The sequence below is a fragment of the Amphibalanus amphitrite genome, unplaced genomic scaffold, assembly GCF_019059575.1.
Source record: "Amphibalanus amphitrite isolate SeventyFive unplaced genomic scaffold, NRLGWU_Aamphi_draft 001342F_arrow, whole genome shotgun sequence".
NCBI classification, from domain to species: Eukaryota; Metazoa; Arthropoda; class Thecostraca; order Balanomorpha; family Balanidae; genus Amphibalanus; species Amphibalanus amphitrite.
Genome location: NW_024882835.1, coordinates 75,175 through 86,187, shown reverse-complemented (window position 1 = coordinate 86,187; position 11,013 = coordinate 75,175). Strand labels below are relative to the sequence as shown.

At 46.1% G+C, this 11,013-nt stretch overlaps 1 protein-coding gene across 1 annotated transcript; it reads left to right on the top strand.

The window, feature by feature from the left end:
- LOC122372300 lies at positions 1 to 9,523 on the top strand. Its single transcript, XM_043349350.1, has 5 exons — positions 1 to 75; positions 5,899 to 5,946; positions 6,234 to 6,258; positions 6,750 to 6,998; positions 9,510 to 9,523. Exons 1-5 carry the CDS (start codon positions 1 to 3, stop codon positions 9,521 to 9,523), a joined length of 411 nt encoding a protein of 136 aa, XP_043205285.1.
- The last annotated feature ends 1,490 nt before the right edge of the window (positions 9,524 to 11,013 follow it).

Here is an 11,013-nt window from a genome sequence, read left to right as displayed (position 1 = left end):
ATGGACAGACAGCGGCCGGCGCAGCGGCTGAAGCCGGCCGGACAGGCGCACGAGTCAGTCGTGTTTCCTGAGAACGTGAGAAATTTTAGTAAACGTATGTTGATTTGTAGTTGTTTGATAACTCTATCGCGAAAATATAATTAACTGAAACTCTATGAAACTCTCACGGAAAACCGTTTTCTGTTTGCTAATATTCACGCTGAAACTGAATGAAATAATATAAAACGAAACCCTCGCTAAAGTTCTCTGAAAACTCACACTGAGAGGAGACGCTGAAACTATGTGATATGATTAGTGCTATAAATTATGTGCTATTACAGTTACGTCCATCAAAGATCTCAATGCATCTTAATAGCCGTTTTCACGACGGCCATCTGGCACACATTTGGTGCACATCTGGTGCAGATTAGGTGCAGATTTGGTCAAACTTAGGTTCAGTGTGTCTCTTAGTAGCTATCAGCTAGGGTTGTACTAATTGCTTATATGCATGCTTTGTCATATTATCAGAGAAGAGCATCATCGATTAAAACACTGAAAATAAATTCATAAAGTAAAGATATTTGCTGTAAAAGAGATTAGGTGCAGATTTGGTCAAATTAGGTGCACTCGCCGAATAGCCCGTCGTGAAAACGGCTATTAAAAGTTATTTCTACAGATTCATTGAAAACTTTCACTGAAACCCACGGAAACTCATTGTAACTAAAAAAAAATACCATATTTCACTGCATTAACAAAACTCATCAAACTAAAACAAAACTTAAAAATGTCCAACCAAATCTCAATAAAAATCACTGAATCTCACTTCAACTCACCGCAACTCTCTGAAACTCTCTTAGACTCACCGGGACATCCATCAAAGTCCTGGCGCTGGAAACCAGATACCTGGACAGCCACATCCGGCACTGGAGTGGCGCAGTTGGGACAGGCTGGCCGGCGACTTAAGTTGAAGAGATAGCAAAGGCCTTCGTGGTACGTGAAGCTACCGCACGCCCACAGTTTTTTGCTTGTGCAGAAGGCCGCGCAGGTCCTACGGGAGGCCTGTGCAACTGTGATGTCGGGAGGGAGGATGGATGTGTTGGTGCTGCGGTGGTACAAAAAGGCAGCGCCTTGAGCGGAAAGAACGCCAATCAGCAGTAACAGAGACAGGACCGCACTGGGGGCCGCCATGGCGGAGCGACGCGCAGTGGGACGGTCTCGTGCCGCTGAAGAGGGAACAGCGAGTGAGCGGTGGTTGGTTCAGTCGGGCTCAGAAACGCTGCATTTGCACCGTGCAATGCATCCAGGGCGCCGTTAATGTTTGCGCCATGAAACATTAGAGACTTGATCAATAAGCGGTGTGTCCACTTTGTGTCATATAATATTCATGTAATTAGGTACTAATATCGCAAGAATCTGGGTCCAAAGTGAAATATAGGTACCAAAATTTCAAACGGCTATCACCACATGTCTGTTTTAAAGACCTAGAAGCACAGGGGGATATGTAGATGTTCATACTTAGCACATGGAATACGACATGTGAAAATGTGTGTTCACCCCATTTTGGTGCTTAAATACTACATAAGCATGTGTAAAATGTGCATTGGACAGCCAGAAGCGGATGGATAAACTGGCCTCAGCAGGAAGCCTGGAACCATTTCCCTTTGAAGACTTATGGCCCCTTTGAAGGCTTGTCTTTTAGCATGACGCTTATCGCAGTACCTACATGCAAACTAGACGGGCAGGCGGGCCGATAGTTACGTAACGCCTACTCCCTACCAAGGTTTAAACAAATCCATTGAATAGTGCACGCAAAGAAATAAACACTCTACCACCAGCCGGTGATATTCCGCACTGGCGAATTCAGAAAGGCGGTCTTGAGCGCTGATGAGGGCCGAGGGGATATCCCCAAAAAAGTTCTCAAATTCCAAAAACTCGTCAAATTTTGATTCTTTACGCACTGCTCAGCAGTTTAGAAAAATACTTTACTAATAAATGTTCTTTAGTTTTCGTTTTATTCGTGAACACCCGCACATTTTTGTTGATTTCGGGCGCTGCAGGGGGGGGGGGGGAGGAGGGAGTTGCCCCAAATGCCCCTCCCCTGGATCCGCAAGTTGTTTTAACTATTCCGGTCTGATCTTCATTTCCGACTTTTTTTTAGTGATTTCAGTCCTTTCCGTTTCCACGCACCCCACCATATTCCGCTGGTGTTCGAGCCCCCATCGGCACCCAAATATTGTCCATCGATATTGACAAAGCCACAGACGTAGCACCACCAGGCACCTTGATACTCTTGGGCACAGCTGTCCTGCCAGCCATCTTGGTCCCGGTCGTGGGTGGAAAACCTGTGTTTAACACTGCTTTGGAGACAGACTATTACCGGCGTTTCCTGAGTAGTTGGATACACTGAGCCTGTATCCGTCCGACTCTGAAGAGACGCTGAAGCTGGTGTAAACGGCGAAAGCTTGGTCACCATCGAACGCGTCGAGGTCCACTCTCAGTATGTACTGCCGATCTGAAACGGAAGTCAAGTGCCAGACGTGTTCAAGTCCCTACCAGAACTCCCCAGTCAGTTCTCCGAAGCCTGTCTTGTAGTCGCTCCAGCTGCGGTAGAAGTTCTTTGCGCGGTCTGATGTCTGTGCGCTGCATGACCGTCCAGCCTCTTCCGAAGGCATTGCCTTCGGCACTGCACTGCTTTGCATTGAGCTGGTTCCGTGTTTTTTACATAATGACGTCACTTTCAGTGACTATGTAATCCCTGGACATTATGAACTCTGGCCCATGCAAGGCACTGGCCATTTTGAGCACTAGACACATCGTGCCCTGGACATTATGAACCCTGGCCATTTCGAACACTGGACACTTCGTGCCCTGGACATTATGAACCCTGACCATTTCGAACACTGGACACATCGTGCCCAGGACATTATGAACCCTGGCCTATTTGAATATACCCTATCTGCGGCCAGTTGGCCGCATTTGGACCATGCAATCCCTGGACATTTTTGCACACCGAATTATGATCAGTCTCATTCAACTGAATAACGTTTGAAAATAACTAGTTAAAGACTGGCCTGAGTCACCTTGAGTTATATCCCCCGAAAGAATGCTAGCAGGATATGTGCACATCCTGTACTTTATACCATAATCTACTTTACGGATACTACGCATTTTATAATATACTTTGCAGTTATACTATACACATGCAACCCGCACCGTGCTGGTGGCCTGAACTTGACGCCAAGTGCTGGGAGGGGGGGGGGGCGTTTTCACGCCCCTCCCCGTCTAACTCGGCTCCTGGGCCACGTAGCGACACGCGGTAAGCGCCAGCGGCAATCGAAAGAGCGTCAAAAATAAGAAAGAAAACACATTGCTCATTTTAAGGTCAGGTCAAAGATCAGGTCACCAGAGGTCATCAAAGGTCAAATTTGATCGATTTCAACAATTAATATGAAACACTCGACAGCTTGGTCGGGAAGCAATTGAGCTACAGCGCCGCGGAAAGCGCATTCGATAGTGCTTTTAACGTTCTTTCGCAATCGTGTCCTCAGATTTGACCTCAGATCAACGGTTTAGCCTCCGGAGTGCAAAACCCCTAAAAATAGCCCCTTTTCACGAACAATGTCTTTTGGTAATAACTTTTGCCTCAGGAGAGCCACGACATTACTTTTACCAGCATCGTGTTCACCTCGTCAAGACGCGTCAAATGAACTATACTATCGTCTTGAAAGGTCATTTTGAAAATTTGACCTCAGGTCAAGGTCATGACCTGACCGGAAAAATTCATGTTGCGTGTTGCTCGACGATACGGATCGATCAGTCGATCCATATCGTCGAGCTGAGCACATCGACGTGTTTTCACCGCTCTAGCACGTCTCTATCATAAGTTAAAATAAAAAAAAACTGCTAAAGACCTTTCATGACCTGAGATGACCTCAGGGGCACACAGAGGGGTCACAGGTGCAATTTTACGATTCAGTGGGTCATGTTTACCTGTGAACTGATGTTTGAGAGGGTTTAGAACGGTATTTGTCCAAAAGAGGCGCATTTGAATTTTCCCCCATTGACTTACATATACCTAATGGAGAAGTCGCAAAATTGACCTGGCCTTAGGTCCGAGATGTAAGAAATCCGAAATATAAATTTTTACATGCTGTTACCATGGATGAAATAATACTCATCCATGCCATGGTGTTATCTCATCCATGCTGCTACCCTAATCCATCCCCGAAAGTTTCAAAGTGATTCAAAGTGTAGGTATATTTCCTTGGGGCCCACCTACCCTGTAACTTTGGCGTTTCTAAAAGCCATAGAAGCCAATCGCCAGGGGGTCGTACCCCCTCCTAATGACGTCCGCGTTATGAAAAACGGCCCCGACTGGCGAAGGTTTTAGCGAAAAAAAAAAAACAGAAGATGGCATATTCGCCGAAACCTGCTTTTTATTCTGCATGGCATTTATGAAGCATAGTTACAATGCAAGGCCTTGGATCGGGCAAAGAATCGTTTCAGGCAAAGAAAAACGTCTGGCTGCCATAAACTTTACTATCATGGACTTGGACTACATGGACTTAATCGAAAACGCCATAATCGGAGCTGGAGTCGGAGTCGGAGTCGGAGTCACCCAAACATGCATCGACTCTGCAGCCCTGGACTAATGAGTACCTACGGATTACGTAACTTATAATAGCTGTATAATAGGCATCGCCTGCCCGTCCCACTTGCATATACCGCGATAAGCGCCATGCTTAAAATCAAGCCTTGAAATGGGCCATAGGTCCACAGGGAAATCGTCCCAGGATTCCTGCTGAGGCCAGTTTATCCATCCGCTTTTGGCTGTACAATAGGTACACATTATACCTACACGTGCTTATGTAGTCTTTAGGCATCAAACTGGGTGAACATACGTTTTCACATGTCGTCTTGCATATGCAAAGTATGAACATCTACATATCCACCTGTGCTTCCACGGTCTTTAAAACAGACATGTGGTGATAGCCTTTTTGGAATTTTAGTATATTTGACTTTGAACCCAGATTCTTGCGATATTAGTACCTAACCAGTATAACGCCTTTTGGGGCGACTAATGGAGCGAGCGAGAGGGTGGGCCTTGCACGTGCGAAATTTCGAGGGGGTACCTTCAACTGTCTTGTGCATGGCACCTTACTAACCGAACCGGTCTCTAGCGATGTGCCAAATTTGAGCACAATCGGCCCAGCCGTTCTCGAGATCTGGAAGCGGCACCATGCACGTGCACACGTGCAAAATAGGCCCCAATTGACTTGTGCACGGCACCCTACTAACTGGTCCCTAACTGTGTACCAAATTTGAGCGCCATCGGCCCAGCCGTTCTCGAGATCTGGAAACGTCCCCTGACCCCTGCACGTGCGCACGTGCAGCAGCACCCCAACTCTGGCACATGGATATTCAGTGCCTAGTGGGTGCCTACCTACATGCCAACTTTCAGCGCAATCGGCCAAGTAGTTACCGAGATATTGCAACAATTATGTACAAAACTGACACCTCTTCGTTTTGCACGTGGCACGTGCATAAGGGGTCACCCACATGCATCGGGAATAGTCCAATACTTGGTAGAAGGAATGAAGCTACCCTACAAAGATTACCGCATGCAAATCGGTCAAGTGGTTGCTGAGATATAAGCCTCGCAAAAGCGCCCGCACGGCCGGCCGGCCGGCCGCTCATACTCAGCAATTTCCGTTAATCTAAGGAGACTACGCTCGCTTCGCTCGCTCCGTAATTACATGAATATTATATGACAGAAAGTGGACGCACTGCTTATTGATCGAGTTTCTAACGTTTCATGGCGCAAACATTAACGGCGCCCTGGAGACATTGCGCGGCGCAGGTGCGGCGTTTCTGAGCCCGTCTGAACCAACCACTGCTCACTCGCTGTTCCCTCTTCAGCGGCACGAGGCCGTCCCACTGCGCGTCACTCCGCCATGGCGGCCCCCAGTGCGGTCCTGTCTCTGTCACTGCTGGTTGGCGTTCTTTCCGCTCACGGCGCTGCCTTTTTGTACCATCGCAGCACCAACACATCCATCCTCCCTCCCGACATCACAGTTGCACAGGCCTCCCGTAGGACCTGCGCGGGCTTCTGCACAAGCCAAAAACTGTGGGCGTGCGGTAGCTTCACGTACCACGAAGGCCTTTGCTATCTCTTCAACTTAAGTCGCCGGCCAGCCTGTCCCAACTGTGCCACTCCAGTGCCGGATGTGGCCGTCCCAGTGTCTGGTTTCCAGCGTCAGGACTTTGATGGCTGTCCCGGTGAGTCTAAGAGAGTTTCAGACAGTTGCAGTGAGTTGAAGTGAGATTCAGTGATTTTAAGTTAGATTTGGTTGGACATTTGTAAGTTTTGTTTTAGTTTGAAAAGTTTTGTTAAGTTGCAGTGAAATATTTTTTTTGTTACGATGAGTTTCGGTGGGTTTCAGTGAAAGTTTTCAATGAATCTGTAGAAATAACTTTTATTAAGATGCATTGAGAGCTTGGATGGACGTAACTCTGTAATAATAGCACATAATTTATAGCACTAATTATAGCACATATGTTTCAGCGTCTCCTCTCAGTGTGAGTTTTCAGAGAACTTTAGCGAGGGTTTCATTTTATATTATTTCATTCAGTTTCAGCGTGAATATTAGCAAATCGAAAACGGTTTTCAGTGAGAGTTTCATAGCGTTTCAGTCAATGACATTTTCGCGATAGAGTTATCAAACCACTAGAAGTCAACATACATTAACTAAAATTGTTCACTTTCTCAGGAAACACGACTGACTGGTGCGCCTGTCCGGCCGGCTTCAGCCGCTGTGCCGGCCGCTGTCTGTCCTTCCTGAGTCAAAAGACAACCTTCGCTGAGGGTCAGGCGGCCTGCGCGGCGTTGGGCGCCCACCTGGCCGTGCCCCGGACCGAGGCTGAGAACCAGTGCGTCACCGACCTGTCAGCTGCTGCAGCTAACGCTTATGCCTGGCTCGGCGTGCAGCTGGTTGAAGGCGTCTGGGTGGGGACCGACGGTCTGGTCGGGATCGTACCGGTGTCCACAGCCTGGTGGTGGCCTGGGGAGCCGAGTAACTTAACTGGTGATGAGTACTGTGTGGAGTTTACCCCTACCGGTTGGAATGACGTACCGTGCCATAGGCTCAAATTTTCCATGTGTCAGATAAAGAGCTGCCGTCGCCCTGAGTGTCTTTAGTTAGGGTTACAGAGCGCATACGGTAAAGCCCTATCCGCCTACATGTCCATTGCGGGTACGCTCCGTATGTGATGCGGTCTTTTGGCAAAAAATTCCGGCAGACGGCTATTTATCTGTTGGTAAAACTGGCCTCTAAACTCCACTGGGAAGTGACCTAAACCGTTCCTGATGGTCTTATAGCCAACACTATTGTGTTTGAAATGAAAAATTGGCAATAAAACATGCATTGCTCAGCCCTAGTAAAATAAGGTTCATGTGCTGACCCTTGGTGACCTGACCTCTGATCTGACCTGACCTGGTATAATCAGTGACCTCAAAAGCAACTACGTACTAGGCAACTGACGCCCTATTGCTGATTTTCGATAAAATGCGTTTTACTCGATGTTATAGCGCATTCCCCAGAGGACCAGTGAACGCCAAAACATTTTATTTTTGACCTGACCTGTGACGTCATCGGTGACCTTCAGGTCAATGAAATTTGATTTCCCTTGACATGTTTGACAGGGCTTTCGAACGCCGTTTGAATTTTGTGTATCCGTCCAGTAGTTTTGGATATATGAGGGGACGGGGCAAAAAATAGCCCCCCCTCCGCCACGTCGCGTTATAAACAGACCCCACCAGGGCGCGGGTTAACCCTCGCCCGTAAACGGTGTTTTGCCACCTTCGCCCATGCAGAGGGGGGGGGGGGTTGGTGCGACCCCCCCTGGCGTTTGAAAACGGAGCGTCGTAGAGCTTAGCGGAAAAGACCAACGGATTGCTCTCAACGAGATCTCGCGATTGGTGGTATATTTTTTGGTCCTAGGTCAACATTTGACCTACTTATGACCGGTCAAAGGTCAAATTTTCGGAAAAATCTAACTTTTTCAGATTTCCGCGCCGATTGCGGCAAAACGGTAAGCGATATCGACTTAAAACCTTCACTATCGTGATCCTTGATCAATTCTCTGTCGTTTGGTGTATATTTCGATGTCATAACTCTAAAAATGATGCGTTGGGAGCATCGGAAGTCTGCAAGGTCATTTGTGCATTGGGTCACGTCAGGCGTGTGACGTCACTGACCTGACCCTGACCCAAAATGAACTACAAGAAACAACCGACGATGCCTGAAATGGATAGCAAATTCGAATTCAGGGCATCAAAATACCCGATATGGGTTCCTTTCTTTTCCTTGCCACTCCTTCCTGTGACTGTTTACTTGGTGAAGGGAACCAACCAGGTAAGTAAACCAGGTAAGTAAACCCCGAAAAGGCATACAAGTGCAAGAAGCCATTACAGGTCAACCGAGGTCACTGACCTTACCTTGACCTTTAGTAACCTTCAAAATGTCAACGGACATTGTGCCAATGTCAAATCAGCCAGTTGTGATTCTAAAACAATCCATCAGTGTGTCAGGTCAGTCGGCATTTATACCAATGTGAAGCAATCTCCAATTTAGCGTAAATCTGGCCGGAGGTTGTTCCCTTTATGACGTCATAACTCCGTGACCTGACATGACCTTGACAAAAAAAAAATTACCAAAAGTTGCGCAAAGGATGCCCCAAAGGGTACTGAAAATTTGAGCAGGCTATCTGAAACGGTTCGGCGTGTAGCTAAGAAAAACCTCAGGGGGGGGGTTGCACCCCCCCCCCCTTCATGGGCGAGGGTTAATGACTGGGGCATTTTCCATAACACTGCTGACGGGGGAGGGGGGTCTACAGAGCCATCCGTCCTATCTCCAAAACAACTGGGCTGACTGTCAAAATTCAAACGCTGGCTACAGGCTAATAGCCCCGGACAAACCGCCACGTGAAACCTAATTTCATTGTCCTCGAGGTCATCAATGACGTTAAAGGTCAGGTCAAAGTAAAAACTATCAGAATTTTGGCTTGTTCACAATTTAGGCTCTGGTCGCCGGCTAACATATTCGATAAGCCTCATTTTCGGTTTGCGCACTCGTTGATATGTGCCGAAGATCCCTTAGGGTAACAAACTTGTTACCTCAATTTTTTCAGGTCAAGACCAAGTCACTGTAGGTCACGGAAATTTTATATCATGTATCGGTCACGTAACACATGTTTTATGGTTCATTTTACTCATAGATCTCAAAAACAGTAGCGTCTGAGTCATTTGAGGTCATTTTCAGCTGAATTTAGCTGAGGTCAAGTCACTTTCATGTAAAAAAAATCAGCTTTGGAAAAATGATAGTTGTCAACAAAAAGGTGTCTGCCAGATGCAGTTTAAGCTCCGGAACACGATTGTGCTATTCATATTACTGTTCGACGTCAAAAATGCACTGAAAATAAATGGAAACCTGGTCCCTATCCAATAAGACAAAAACCCGTGCTCCGGACAGCATCTGCCAAATAGCACAGTAAAAGTTTTGTTTTGTTTTGTTTTGGTTACGTCTTATATCACTAGAAGTGGCAGTGTATATGGATTGGCGCGCAAGAGGTGTGCACTGTGCACGGGACTGACCAAATAAATGCGGGTCGGTCCGGTGACGCCACTGCGGATTCAGCAGCCAGTGTTAACCGAGTACCGCCAGCCATGTCCCTCCCGTCTTAGGGGAAGTTTTCTCAGTGGAACTACCTAGGAATTCCTAGGTTTTCCTAGTGGGTAGTTTACTTAGGGATATTCTCACTTTTAAAACTGAAACAGACTCTTTCTGCAGCCAGGAAATTGCATGCGAGAACCCATCCAAATACATTAGATCACGCTCATTTCAATCAGTTACATATTTCTGTGCGAACAGTTGAGGCACGAGAAATTTAGTATACATTTGAATAGGCTCTTGTATGCCATTTCCTGACTGCGGGAAGGGTCCGTCTCAGTATTTACGTCAGCTATATACGCTGACGTCACACTACATTGGTCGCAAGTTACCACACAAGCTAAAATAATTCTCCTGTCGTATAGTCTTGCTCATCGAGCAAAGTGCGTTACTAACGCTGTGAACTTCCCTTTATTCAATAAATGCATACTACATTGGCAAAAAACTTTGTTTTGGTTACCCATAAATCGGGCAGCTGATCCTTATAATAGTCACGCATTCTTCGATATGTTCGGCTGGCAATGAAAACGTAGTTCTCAGGCACATCAAGAAGTCGCGTGATTCGGTGACTTGCCACGCTGTTTCGTGCAAACTATTGAAGAAGACCAAAAACACTTAAATGCTTATTTTTCGTTTGGTCTTGTTAAGGCCTGGCTACACTATGCGTTTTCTCGTGCGTTTTTGGGGGGTTTGCGTGTTTTTCGTAATATCCTTCTAGAAAAAAAAAATGATATAACATTTTTAATAAGTTTTTGTATTAAATTTTGGCTAATATAAGTTATATTAACTTTTGTATATAACTATTATAAAAGTTATATCATTTATAACTTGCTTCTAGAACGATATTACGCAAAAAACGCAAACCCTAAAAAACGGACGCAGAAAACGCATAGTGTAGCGGTAGCCAGGCCTTCAGCCACCTGGGAGATTCACTAACCTGAATGGCTATATCTATCAAATGACTGAAAATGGTTGGGAAATCGGTATTTTTCACGAAGTCAGGTAGTTGATACCAGGCATAGCAGCATGGCTATGGAATGGTAATCGTACACTACTTACAAGTTCATTCGCGATCATTAAAAATTAGGCAGGTAATAGATAATTGAAGCATCGTCAAATACAGTTAGACGTGGTATATCATCCACAATAAGTTAGCGAAACTACGTGTTGTAGTTTTCTACAGTATCAAAACTATGACGGTGTTGGAAAAATGATGATCGTCCTAGTTATACCTACATACATATACTCGCGACATTAGCAGCGTATCTGTTTATGATTAAATCACTGATGAATTTTATGAATTATT

What these genes read in the sequence shown, in the direction of transcription:
- LOC122372300 (XM_043349350.1), top strand. Translation starts at nt 1, where the DNA reads ATGGACAGACAGCGGCCGGCGCAGCGGCTGAAGCCGGCCGGACAGGCG. An exon ending in CTCCGCCATGGCGGCCCCCA is followed by an intron (nt 5,947 to 6,233) that starts GTGCGGTCCTGT and finishes TCTGGTTTCCAG; the next exon opens with CGTCAGGACTTTGATGGCTG. An exon ending in GGACTTTGATGGCTGTCCCG is followed by an intron (nt 6,259 to 6,749) that starts GTGAGTCTAAGA and finishes TCACTTTCTCAG; the next exon opens with GAAACACGACTGACTGGTGC.